The following is a 14,480-nucleotide window of genomic DNA, read 5'->3' as shown; positions in this document are numbered from 1 at the left end:
AAAAAAAGAAGAACGATATATTTTTATTTGTGATAGGCTTCTTTTCAGAGAAATGAAATGAAGGAGATATACTTTTCTTTGTGATATATTTTCTCTTAGAAAAATGAACCAAAAAATGATATACTTTCCTTTTGTGATAGATTTACATTTAGAAAAATGAAATGAAGGACGATATACTTTCTTTTGTGCGAAATGAAAGACAATATACTGTACTTTGTAATATATTTCCTTTTAGAAAAATGAAATAAATGACGATAGATTTCCTTTGTAATAGATTCCTTTTTAGAAAATTAAAACGAAGGATGATATGCTTTCCTCTGTGATAATTTCGTTTTTGAAAAATGAAATGATCTAGATATACTTTTCTTTTGTGATAGATTTCTCTTTAGAAAATTAAAATGAAGGACTATATGAGGCGCCTAGTATCAAAATCCGCCACATCTATTTCACTTAGTTTCGAGTAATCGCGCAAAGCTCCATATACACGCGTACAAAATTCCATATTTGTACTAGTTTTTTAGTATGAAATATTAGGCTTTTAAACAAAATTCTGATTCCATGGAGTTCCTTTAGATGAAACATATAACAAGCAATATATAACTCAATTTCGGTAAAAAATGGATTTGGTGGCTTTTGATACTAGGTGTCTCAAAAAGGAAATGAAGGAGATATACTTTACTTTGCGATAGATTTCTCTTTAGATGAAATGAAGAACGATATACTTTAATTTGAGATAGATTTCTTTTTATAAAAATGAAATGAAGGATGATATGCTTTCCTTTGTAATAGATTTCTCTTTAGAAAAGTAAAACGAAGGACGATATACTTTCCTTTGTGATAGATTTCTTTTTAGAAAATTGAAATGAATGAACATATACTTTCTTTTGTAATAGATTTCTTTTTTGAAAAATTACGTAAATGATGATATACTTTCTTTTGTAATAATTTCTGTTTAGAAAAATGAAATGAATGGTGATATACTTTCTTTTGTGATATATTTCTTTTTAGAATAATTAACTGAAAGGTGAAAATTATCTAAAATATACTAACATCACGTTATATAGACATAAAGTCTAGAGATTAGATTTACAATACTGTTATTTTCACTACAGCAAATTAAAGTATTTCTGAGAGCAATAACCTCTATGGTTTAAGTAAGCTACTGTATAAAAAATAAAGAATTGTAACTAAATTAGCCATAAAAGTATGTACCTGAATATAATACTGGACCCTTTCAACGGGAACAAATACAGCCTCCGTTTCACACAAACTTCTTGCACTGCACTGAAAAACACTTCCAGTTTGTAACGTAAACGTCAGTAATAGACCAATAGCAGCTAAACTACAAATGTCATCAGGAAAAGTCTGGATTGAATTTGCGTACAGAACCGTTAGGAATATAATAACACAAGTGTTGAGAACTGGAAAAAATAGGAATCATTTGATACTGGAGTATATTAAAACACATAACCAAGTATGTAGCAACAGAATCAAGAAAACGAAGATAATGCAATACGTAGAGTGTAAGAAAATGAATTAAGAATTATATTTTTGATAGTTTCAGGGAGTTATTTGTCGAATTCATTGTAGCTATTATAATTTCCTGATACTTGTATTATTAGTTATTGTAATTTCATAAGCTTTTTTATTGTTATTTATTGTAATTTCTAGAAATTTCTATTAGTTATTGATTGTAATTTTCTCGGGTTTCAATTAGTAGTTATTGTAATTTCAGTAAGTTTCTATTAGTTATTAAATGTAATTTTCTAGGATTTCCATTATTAGTTACTGTAATTTACTGATGTTTCTACTAGTATTTACTGTAATTTCCTGATGTTTCTATTAGTTATTGATTGTAATTTCCTGTTGTTTCTATTAATAGTTATAGTAATTTTCTGATGTTCCTATTAGTAGTTATTGTAATTTCCTAAGGTTTCTATTAGTAGTTATTGTAATTTCCTGATGCTTCTATTAGTTATTGATTGTAATTTTCTGGGGTTTCTATTAGTAGTTATTGTAATTTCCTAAGGTTTCTATTATTAGTTATTGTAATTTCGTGATGCTTCAATAATCAGTTGTTGTAATTTCCTGAGGTTTCTATTAGTAGTTACTGTAATTTCTAGACGTTTCTATTAGTTATTGATTGTAATTTCCTGGGGTTTCTATTATTAGTTATTGTAATTTCCTGATGTTTCTATTAGTAGTTATTGTAATTTCCCAAGTTTCTATTAGTAAGTTATTGTAATTTCTAGAAGTTCCTATTAGTTATTGATTGTAATTTTCTGGGGTTTCTATTCTTAGTTATTGTAATTTCTTAATGTTTCTATTAGTAGTTACTGTAATTTCTTTAAGTTTCTATTAGTTATTCATTGTAATTTCCTGGGGTTTCTATTATTAGCTATTGTAATTTCCTGATGTTTCTATTAGTAGTTATTGTAATTTCCTGGGGTTTCTATTATTATTGTGATCTCCTGATGTTTCGATAATCAGTTATTAGAATATCTTGAGGTTTCTGTTATTCTAAAAACAAATGTCTTTATCAGTATATGATTTATATATCTTATTTAATTATTGCTGCTAAAACTAATTTTAATTAGCAGTAGAAAAACGAGATTATTTGAAAAGGTAATCACACAGGTATTATTCTTTTTTGTATTAAAGCAAAGTAGAACACCACAAAATATAACTATTTTAGTGCAGTACTCTTATAAGGATAAACTATTTAATCTATAGACCTTCTATTTAATCCTGTATACAACTTTTTCAATGCAAAATTTATAATTTATGACGTTGTAAAATGACTTCGATTTGAATCTTCAGATTAGTAATATTAAAATAATAAATTCAATATTAAGCAATTTAAATTTATAAAGAAAACTGAATAGCTGTTACTTTTCATATATTAGTGTTTGATTTAATAATTTTTTATTGTCTATAATTTTTGAAAGAAAATAAACTTGTATAGTAACATGTATTTATTATTATTATTATTTAACATGATAAACATATGATTAATTTAAATAATATTATTGCTTGAACAATAAAAAGGTTAAGAATATATTTTTGTAATTACATATCTCATATGATAACTATATCGATAACACGTAAGAAATTATTAGTTACATAAGCTTTAAGAACTGAATATTTCAGAAGATAAGTTGAATACTCTGTAATCACAGCATTAATAGTTAGTAAATATACGAGGTATGTTCAGAAAGTATCGAACCTTTGATTGGCTAAAATATATTTATTGATTTGGAAATCCCTAACACTAAGCCCCTTCAAAGTAGTCTCCTTGGTAATGCACACACTTGTCCCAGCATTCCTGCCACTGTTGGAAACACTTCTAAAATGTTTTTTTTTTTCGGAATGGTGAACAACCGTGCCGTTGCATTCCGCATGATATCTTCTCTTGATTCAAATCGGACCCCTTTCAGTGGCATTTTCAGCTTGAGAAATAACCAAAAATCACAGGAGTCATGTCGGATGAGTAGGGAGTCGGACGACACACAGGAATGTCGTGCTTGGCGATGAAAACCTGAATCAAATTTCGCGGGCATCCTCCTCATTACCAAATTCTCGTTCAAAATTGCATGTAACGATTCGATTGAATGGTTTCCACTTGGGCATCACCGAGTTTTTGGCAAAATTTGGTGGAATATCGCTGCACCAGTTTTTCTGTCATTTTACAAAAAACTGAAATCCAACGACCGCTTACTACACGTCTTCACTCGTTGGCTGACTGCCAGTGACTGGCGCTTTCTGCGGACGGGAAAAAATTCACGACTGCGCGTGAGTGTCCCCTCTACATCTACACCGAAGAAAGTCTCCCGCACTTCATTAGTTTACGAGGGAAAAAATTCACGACTGCGCGTGAATGTCCCCTCTACATCTACACCGAAGAAAGTCTCCCGCGCTTCATTAGTTTACGAGGGAAAAATTCACGACTGCGCGTGAGTGTCCCCTCTACATCTACACCGAAGAAAGTCTCCCGCGCTTCATTAGTTTACGAGGGAAAAAATTTATGACTGCGCGTGAGTGTCCCCTCTACATCTACACCGAAGAAAGTCTCCCGCGCTTCATTAGTTTACGAGGGAAAAAATAAGTTTCGATATTTTATGAACACACCTCGTATATAACTTAAATAAGTCCTCACAGTAAAACTTTGTAAATTTTATCTTTAAAATGTTATAAGTTTTAACTTCTATTTTACATAATTCTACTATTGACTTAATACCAACCTCCAAGAAATTCTATTCGTAGTGCTAACCATCTCATAGTTACACTTGATAAATAGAAGCTGCTTGTGTTGTCATCCAGTAAAGTACAAAACCTGTGAATCAGATATGAAACTCATTAGAAGAAGTTAGAAATACGAAATACACAATCACTATGAACAATTAGTCGATGCTTTATTATAAAGATGTTAGATACGAAGGATCAATAAAAATTTTTAAAAAATCTATTTTTAAATAATCCTCTTCAATTCGATGTAAACAAATTGTTGATTTATCAATTTTTTCATCAAAATATGTACATTACATTAAGACCTAAGGACTTCAGATTAGAATTTGCTTAATGTTATTAACTTATACGACAAAAAGATTAGAATTTGCTGAATGTTATTGACTTATACGACAGAAAGATTAGAATTTGCTGAATGTTATTGATTTATACAACAAAGAGATTAGTATTTGCTGAATGTTATTGATTTATACAACAAAGAGGTTAGTATTTGCTGAATGTTATTGATTTATACAATAAAAAGATTAGAATTTGCTGAATGTTATTGATTAATACAACAAAAAGATTAGAATTTGCTGAATGTTATTGATTTATACAACAAAAATATTAGAATTGCTGAATGTTATTGATTAATACAACATGAATTTCCAGTGGATGAAAGAAAGCTAAAATTGAACAATTAACATTCATAAGGTAACATACAACATTAAGAAGTTACTGTTTGTATATAAGAAAGAAGCTTAATTTTGTTTTAACAGTGAATTCGTGTTTTATTTTTTTTCCCTTTTATTCCTCTTGTAGATAGTTTACTCTAGTACTACTATCGTTATGAAAATAGCCACCATATATTAGTGACCATATATTTTGGAGGAAAATTGAAAACAGTAACTTGTATGCATTAAATTGATGACAAGTTCATTAATTTCATTTGTTTGTTTCTTTGCTTATAATTTAACCTACACTTTAGCACTGAAGTTATATGAAATATGGATCTATAATTTAACGTGGAATCCGATCAATATTTGATACTTCTTTTCCTATTTTTAATTAAACTCTTCAGTAACTTTTAAATTTCGCACATTAACACTTATCAATTGTATATATATCTTTATATGTATATAATATACCTGAACTTTGTATGTTCTAAGGAATGCATATTAGCTGAGTGGTAGAGCGCTTGGTTCTGGTGCGTAGAGTCCATGGTTCGATCCCAAACCAAGTAAGTTTGTGGTAGACAACATCGTGTCTGTGGGTTTTCTCGGACTACTCCCGTTTCCTCCCGCATTCTCATTCTACCAATTCTTCCATCATCATTCACTTGCTTTATTATCGTCTCCCTTAGCCTCACGGGCATAATTGTTGGGTGGATGGGGAATGAAAAGAGTTCATTTCATTTAAACGTGTTGTATTTGATGCAGGTGAGATAAGCATTCAATGAAATCTTCCTCGTATTAACTTGTCATAAAAGCTCGAATGGATAATATTTTCTCATAATAGTTATATATTAATTTATTTTATGCAGTATTATCTAGCTATTAATTACCAACATTATTACCTACGTTTGTACTGATATTGAAGATAATTACTAAATACAGCATTTTATGGAATATTATCTAACTGTTAAATATTGAAAATCATAATATATACTTTTATATATTACTTAACATATTTCAATTTTATATTTACACTGGTATTAAAATTAAGTTACTAAAGAAAGAATTTTATGCAAATATTAATTGTCGAGGAAGCACCGTAGCGTAGTGGTTAGAGCGTTGGACTCCGGATGCAGGAAGACATGAGTTGAGTTGATTTTCGATTCCCGGCGGGAGCTCATGTGATTCGGATTCCACGTTAATCAGTAGGTCCACGTCTCATATAGCCTCGCTGCTGAACGGAACGTTAAACTCAAAATCAACTCAACTCAACTCATGTCTTCCTGGATCCGGGTTCGGTTCCCGGTTAGTGCTTCTCAACTTTCGGCGTCCACTCAGCGTCGTGAGGCAAACTGGGTAGTCACGTGAAAACAAGACATGACGGCTACTAGGACTAGAAAGCTCCTGATTTTTCTGTTACGGACAGGACATCGTAGCGCTCTGACCACATGCTCGTCGCTAGGCTGAACGTAGTTTAGTCGATTGCTAGTAGATGGCGCTGGAGCATGCTTAGGCCCACAAAATGGGCCGTTATGCCAAGTGGTTTGATTAGATTTAGTTTTATTATCTACTACTCAAACATTAAAAGTGAACAAAAGAACTGTTAACTTGTTTACATGAATAAGTTTATTTCTAGTTTCTATATTGTGTATTTAATTGATCCAGTGATTTTATTGTTTGTTTCTTCTCTTTACTTTTACGAGTATTAAGCATTAACCCTTTAATGGGCAAGCATTGATAGCATTACCATTAAAATATTTAGTTTGCTCTTATAGTTGAACCATGTCTTCCTGATCATAATTTCGTAATTTTTTAAAGTATTTTTGTACTTTGGTTACAAAATACAGGGTGTTTATTTCAAAGCAACATTGCCATAAAACAGGTCGTATGTGTAGCTACTGAGCAGCATTGCCCTATTATGGTAAAATATCATAAGAATACTCTCAGTAATTGCTAACAGTATCGTTGAAATATTTTCTTACACAGCAAGAAACCAGAAATAAAAGAAGAAAAAAGAAAAAGAACTTTCGCGGAAAGTAGGAGATATAGCTTGTTCAATACTAAATTTGACTGTCCTCTCTTGACGAAGATTAGAAGTATCTAAAGAAGCGATCCGCAAATCATGTATATGAATCTTCTATATATATAAAAGAGAACGCACAAATCCTTTGTTAGCTCATCACGCTAATACGGCTGAACCGATTTCTTTCATTTTTGGGGGGTTATTAGGATTTGGACCCTAGATGGTTTTTATCATATCACTTTAATTTTTAATTACCAGTGTCTTGAGATAATTGACCATTCAGGTACAAATCCTTTGTTATTAGTTCATCATAGGTAAAAATAAACGTATTTATGCAACCCGCATGACCGTTAACTCGGCGGGTTAACATAAATGACAGGCGATATACAGCGGAAAATAGCTTGAATCTTCTGTTTAAAATTTTTTAATTGATTTGCTTATTTTTACAGACACTTTTACAATATGCCAGCACCGGGATGACCGCAGCGAAGCGGGGCGGGTTAACATAAATGACAGGCGATATAATGTTAAGATTTACTGCAATCTTCTATGGTTTTTATCATATCACTTGAAAGCGAAAAAGTAAAAATTATCTAAGTAACAAAGTTTATTGCGTTCCGGGGTGACCGCAGCGAAGCGGGGTGAACGCTGCTAGTATTGTATGAAAGAAATAATGCCAATTAAATGATCACTGAAGTTATAATTCGTCCGGATAAAGCAATACTGTAGAATGCGATGTTGATTGGGAGCAACACGACCCAATAAAGGGTTCCGCAAAATCAAATGAGAAACTAAACTGAATTTAACGAATTACTCACATATTTGTGCTTTAATGTCAATTGTTAAATCCAATATTTCGAATGCTACACACAAGCACTCCCCTCCGAAAGCATTCGAAATATTGCATGCGTAATATTCGAAATAATGGATTTAACAATTGATATAGGAATGCAAGCAAATGGATAATTCTTTACATTATAATGTGCTCTACACGCTCTACAAGTAATGACAAACCGAATTTATTATTTTATTTTTCAAAAGTAACTCACCTGTTGAAGAAATCTTTTCCTTTCCCAAAAGTGTTGATGGTTGTTAGGCCATCTATAGTAGATAAAATATGTCTGTACATTGGCGATAAAGTGTGGAATTGAATGGCTTTCAGATTACATGCTGCTGTCCTAATTTAAAATACGAAAATAATATTTGATTAGTATTGTAAAACTTAGATTATATGGAGTCCGTGGTTTTCTCGTCTACAGCGAAGTTCTTAATCTTTTTCTTACGGGTAGACGTTGCTCTATAAGTTTACCTGGTATACCGAGTTATCGTTCAACTAACTTTAGTTACGTTTGTTTAGTACCTTCGCCATCTTTGTTTTTTAGCCCATTGGTTATATAGGGGAACGTTTTTTTTAATCTTTTTCAGGAGTTTAGTGTACTGAAATGTTTTCTATCTCAATAAAACTTCTCGAAAGCATTGTTGTTCATGTCATTCAATTTCTTCCATGTAGTTATGTACGTACGTTTAGTGGTTTATGTTACTTATTTTCAGGGATAACGGGACTTTGTGGCCACCCTGTAAGTTCCATGTGGAGTGTTCAGAGCACAAGGGAACTAAATTCAATTACCAAAGCTGTGACGGATAGAGACATGAAATTTGTACAGTACGCTTATGTACACTCATGTCCAAAATGATTGTCGGATATCTATAACTATCTTCTTGTAAGAATATAATTTGATAATGATTTTGCAAGGTACTTTTAATATTGATACTATGTGTATAATCGGGAAATGTATATTTGTGGTAAGTTTCATAGGAAAAGAATTATAAATACTAAAATTAGAATGAGTAAAACAAAATGTTGCTAAATGGACAAGAAAGTTTTATTTTCGTTTTATTGTTCTCATTTACTGCTCTTTTGACCTGAAATTTGCCACATACATGTCTTTACCGACTATACACATACTAACATTATAATACCGGGCGAATTCGTTATCAAATTATATTCGTAGAACAACATATTTATAGACATGCGACAATAATTTTGGACATGCGTGTACATAAGAAATTTAACAGGGTGCTTTACAATATCTGAACATGAGTCTTTTAACTCTGAAAGAAGGTTCAGATAGAGATCTTAAAGGACCAAAATAACTAAAATGACCAAAAATGGACTTAATTCCCTTTGCATTGAACGCGCCATATGTAGTTCATAGCTTGGAACTCAACCGGAAACAAATGATACCGGAAGTGTGCTGAAGGAAACATGTCATGCTTTATAGTAATCTTTATTATGAACTAATTTTTAAAACATTCATTTTATTTTATGAAATGAACTTTAAAAAGTGCAATTTCATTTCATTTCTGCATTTTCTTTTATTTTACACAACAATAAACTCTTTATTCACGTTCAAACCTCATTCGTTAAAACCAAAACAATAACATACTTATACATCAGAATAATAGATCTACTCCAGACAATAAAAATGCATGTGAAAACAAAATAAATGAAACTTCATATGAAATAAACATTTCAAAATTATCTTTTACACCTAGGTTCTAAACCTATAAACAGTGCCTAATAATAATAATAAAAAGCAACACATCATTACAAAATATAATTAGCTAACAAACAAAAACTCTGAAATAATTTTTGTACAAAATTCTATTTTCTTTCATTTTTTAAAAATCTTTACATATAATAAATAAACATGTAAACTAAAATTGTCAAAAAATTAAATACAAGAAGTTCAATTAAATATACAGTAGCCTACCGAGTATCCGACCTAATGTGGCGGAAGCAGAGGCCGGATAACAAAGAAAGCCAGATAGGCCGGAATATCATGAACTCATTTCTTTGCCCCTCCAATACCAGAAGACAAACATTAGTAAGCACACCACAAGAACAATTTACGAATACAGTACTGTACGTACTGTACAGTTATAATCAGGGACAGCGGCAAGCGTACTGTATTGAGGTCCGTCCAGCGTAACCACCACTAGTATTTTCGTACTAGATCTAGTGCCTTTCATACTATTTTAGTATATAAATATTACACAAACAAATCCAGTACTTTTCTCCTCCTCTGCTTTTCTCATAAATACATTTGGGAGAGAGAAAGCAATTTCATGAAAATTTGGCAATGTACGAAAATTTTACTGTTCCTGGCAACTTTTTTTCTCTGTTTTTCTTTTTTCAATAGTGGTACTTACAAGAGCAGAATTAAAACTCGATTTTCTCAATAAGCCAATTTTATGATATTTGTTTTGTCCCAACATCCTCTACATTTGTCATACTTGTGTTACTTTAGTGGTTTTACAGTGAATTCTAATACAATTAAGCAGGGATTTCGCCAGGATTTTTAGTTTGGAATTGTAAACTCAAAATTGGGTTTATCTAATTTTGACTGTAAAATAAATAAATAAATAAATAAATAAAGTTGGTGGTTCTTTCAAGAATGTGGTGGGTCACTCCCCCACCCACAGGAGAGGGTGAGCTGCCGGAAAGCTTCTAATAAGATATTAATATCGTAAAATATCGTAAATAGGGTGAAACGGGAGCAGACAAAATTTTAGTATTTTTTTACCCAGATCTAGAACTTTTTCTCTGCATAGGTTAGTAGGAAATATTTTTGCTGGGTGGTCACACTGGGTCCGTTACACACTGACGAAACAGTGAACACGAAGCGGAACGCTGCTCTTTTCCTGTCACAACTTGTATTTTGCACACGACAGATAGGAGGATCGTAGCAGACGTCCTCTTTCAATTCCTTGACAATATTGCTAACGCAACGCCTTGCCTTCCTCATTTAATAGACTGAAATAGTGTGACGTCACATCCGTCTCGTTGCCATGGTGATCGTAGTTTTATTTTCTAAACAACATGGCCTAAGAACCTAAGTACAAAGCATAAACAGTAACGCGTTAACTTCCGGATTGTTAACTTCCGGTCAATATACTTAGCTTATTTATTAGGTATATTGGATATTAAATTGAAACAATGCTGGAAAATTTTTATTTAGTACCATCAGTATCACACATTACATTACAAACGTTTAGGTCTACAGAAATAGTGTCTAAAACTTATGCTGAACCATACATAAGTGGATGTTTTCTTGTTGTACTATCAGTATATACTTTTAAAGTAAGTAGGAAATACAAGGACAGATCCTATGCATGTTAACCGACTAGAAATTGGTCCTGATTGAAAATTCTTAGAACAAATATGTTTGTTCTATTTTCACTGTGCCGACAGCTCATCAGTTTGTTCCATAGAGTTTTTACATTGGGTATAGTTGCTTTTGTTCATTGTGCATTGCGTGGTAATGGCGCTGGCATCACTTACGCAATTTCTATCTTGTCAGATTACCTGAAAAAGGTTCCTTATGTGTTACTTCGTTAATTGCTAAATTTAATCGTAAATTTTCTAAATAGTGGACCCATATTCTTAATCTGTATTTTTTCCTGCTAACTTTACTTTGTACTCAAAATATTCTAAAATTATTATTAACTGCGTGTTTTTATTAACAGTATACTTCATAGTATTCCTATCGGTTTATGCATTTGTTTAGAAAAAAAAACATGGCGATCAACATGGTAACGAAGAGGAAATGACGACATCACTATTCCAGTCTATATGATAAAAGAAAACTAGGCCGTATAGTACGGAGGCCGGATACTCGCGAGCTGGATACTAGGAAGTAAATTGTATATTTAATTCAATTATTTTCTCGGTGCTCGTTATGTGCATAATCCACCTATATTAAATTTCATATTATATTACTCATAGTAAAATCAAATTACTAAAATTATTGCTTTTAATATAACTCCGGAATATTATGGTTTATTACAATTGTTTATAGTAAAGTTAGAGCAAAACTTCCTTTTGTTAAAATCACCTCACAATTAGCATCGTAATAACGTTTATATACAAATAACTTTGTATACATTCAAATTATTATTGGCTAAGCTGTCAACGCACGAGCACTGGATAAATTCCAAGTTGGATTCCAGAGCTTGGTTACTACATTGGTTTCTTTTATCAACCACAATAATCATAGCTTGACCCATCCATATTAAATAAGAAATGGTGTCTTACGTAGATGCACGATTTATCGACAAATCAATAATTAATACATTAAGCATTTTTGTGAATTACTATGTACTTTAAAGGGCTTCTGTGCATCGTACGTCCTATGACACTGATAACTTTCTAAGTTTTGGTTTCTAAAAATAGACTAATGAGACTTACTATACTACGGATACGATAATGATTGATTATAACATTATTAACTCCTTGCGTACCAGTGACATCTATGTGGATGTCATAAAAATGTATCCCTTATTAAAGGTTGTATTACTCATGGAGATGATGAAATTTGTTAGTGGATGCAAGGCAAGATTAGTTCTACTATTTCTCCTTAGGTGACAGCACCTTACTGACAGAAAAGACAAAAAAAAGTGTTGTCTCAGTAGATGGCAGGACTAAGGAAGCATTCTATTACAGCATACGTGTGTTTGTTTTGACGATAAACAATGAGAAAATTCGAGATCTGTTTCGAAATTGGGAAAGAAAAACCTTTGTCTCTGATTTCCGTTCAGTGTTGCCAACCTGAAGCAGCATAAAATCCCTTCAGAACATCAGAATTCAACTTTTTCAGTCTAAATGTTTCACAATGCAAATAATTGTTTTTATCACTAATGTGAACACTCTCCTCACGTGCGCACAATAACTGTGCCTTTTACAACGGTGTAGACAGTCTTTTAACAGTAAATGAAACCGGTATTACAGGACGCTCACAGGAAAATGACACCTGGGACGCAAGGGGTTAATTATGACCTAAAATCACTTACCTGTAGATAGTGGTTAGTAAAGAAGAAAATAAAACCATTACAAATACTGGGATTGCAAACCACGCACTAATGTAAACGATCATTAGGCCAACGAAGATCATAACCCAGAGATTTTGGAGAAATATGTCCGCAGCCAATGGCAGAAGTGAATCAACTGAAAAAATTACAGATAAATTTGAATTACTACGTGAAATAGATTTGTTTTCATGCTTTAGTGTAATTTAGAAGGATGGATTTCAATCTCCAAAAGTAGATAGGTAGGTAGTTAATCTTATATTCTGTCAAAATTTGAATACTTTGTGTAAAAGTGTTACAGAAAATGGTTCCACCTGTCTTGGAGCTGTAAAACGAACAGTGTGTGCACTTTCTACCTCGTTGTTCTATGGTTGGAAAAGTATTTATTAACACAGTCGCCAATATAGTATAATTAACATTAATGTTTAGGAGGTACTTTTCCAACTTGTTTTGAGATGATAATCCGTCAAAAAAATGCCGATGCTTGCTTCTATCGAAGTCTATTTGTGCTACAGTACTATAATACTTTAGATCTGTTCGTCTTCGGTAGAAATAACTAGGTTAACCTGGCCTAGCTGAAAATATACTAAATTTCATTTTTGGTACTAGATTCAATTTATGACTGCACTAAAAGGAAACATAAGTACTTAAATCGAAATGGAGAAACTTCACTTAATCTTCTTCCCAGATAGATGCTGAAAGACAATTTAAAAAAAAAGTTTCCGATCGTCCATAACAAATGAAACAAATGCAATCTTTTACAGTTGACAGTGAATTCTACTCAGTGCATCACACTAATTTCCGATAACAATCACCCTAGTAGGTGTCGCTAGCTGCGCTATCGCATGTGCCTGCATGAGGGTAATAGATGTTGCTAGCGTGCAGGCAATTTGCCTAACATCGATTAAAAAAATGCAAGTATGCAAGCAATTTGCCTGCCATAAATACATTATGTTAGCATACAAGCAATTTGTCTGACACCAATAAATGATGCTAGCGTGTATGCGCTTTCCTTGGCACCGATAAATGAAGCTAGCACGTAGGAAATTTGCCTGACACCAGTAAATGATGCTAACATGCATATAATTTGCAAATTTAAAACTATCGTGACGATTTACGCGCAATTGCAACTAAGAAACTGTATTGATTCAATTTGATTATTTCAAAAAAGTTCAAGGACCGTAGTCATATTTAGATATAGATTGCTAAGCTTGTCACATATCAGCAGCTTAAGGGATAGCCTATATCAAGTAAATTTTTATGATTTGTTAAGCACATGTAATAATTTGTCTACAGCATGGAATACATTTATAAACACTATCGTCAATATTTATAATAAGTGCTGTCCAATAAAATCTAAAACTGTTCACATAAATAATAAGAAACCTATAACACATTTGACATGGTTTACTCCAAAATTAGCTAACCTTTGAGCTATAATGGTCAATTTACACGCTGAAGCTAAAAATGGTGACAATATTGTTAAATTAAAGTACAATATGATTAAGAAAAAATACAGAAAAGAAATAAAAATAGCCAAGCAAAAACTTCATGAAGAGCACATAGCCAAAGCAAGTAATAAATGCAAAGCTGCTTGGTCAATAATAAGAAAAGAAATTAAGACAGAACATGGAACAAAGTTGCCTAGCATTATACCTAACGAGTTTAATAGCTTCTTAGTAAATAATCAA

General features: G+C 32.1%; 1 protein-coding gene across 2 annotated transcripts in view; it reads right to left on the bottom strand.

Annotated features, from left to right (window-relative positions):
• Positions 1 to 14,480, bottom strand: part of LOC145684317 (ATP-binding cassette sub-family C member 5-like) — a 247,495-nt gene that overhangs the window by 45,464 nt on the left and 187,551 nt on the right. For both annotated transcript variants that reach the window (XM_081756504.1, XM_081756503.1), the window contains exons 22-25: positions 12,775 to 12,928; positions 7,971 to 8,099; positions 4,242 to 4,333; positions 1,213 to 1,421 (exon numbers count right to left, since the gene is read on the bottom strand). In XM_081756504.1, the coding sequence (XP_081612630.1) occupies positions 1,213 to 1,421; positions 4,242 to 4,333; positions 7,971 to 8,099; positions 12,775 to 12,928 (584 nt within the window). The remainder of the gene's footprint in view (positions 1 to 1,212; positions 1,422 to 4,241; positions 4,334 to 7,970; positions 8,100 to 12,774; positions 12,929 to 14,480) is intronic.

This window comes from Thermobia domestica, chromosome 4 (assembly GCF_964235325.1).
Source record: "Thermobia domestica chromosome 4, izTheDome1.hap1.1, whole genome shotgun sequence".
NCBI lineage: Eukaryota > Metazoa > Arthropoda > Insecta > Zygentoma > Lepismatidae > Thermobia > Thermobia domestica.
Note: the sequence above shows the minus strand (reverse complement) of the source record. Positions and strands in the feature narration are given on the sequence as shown.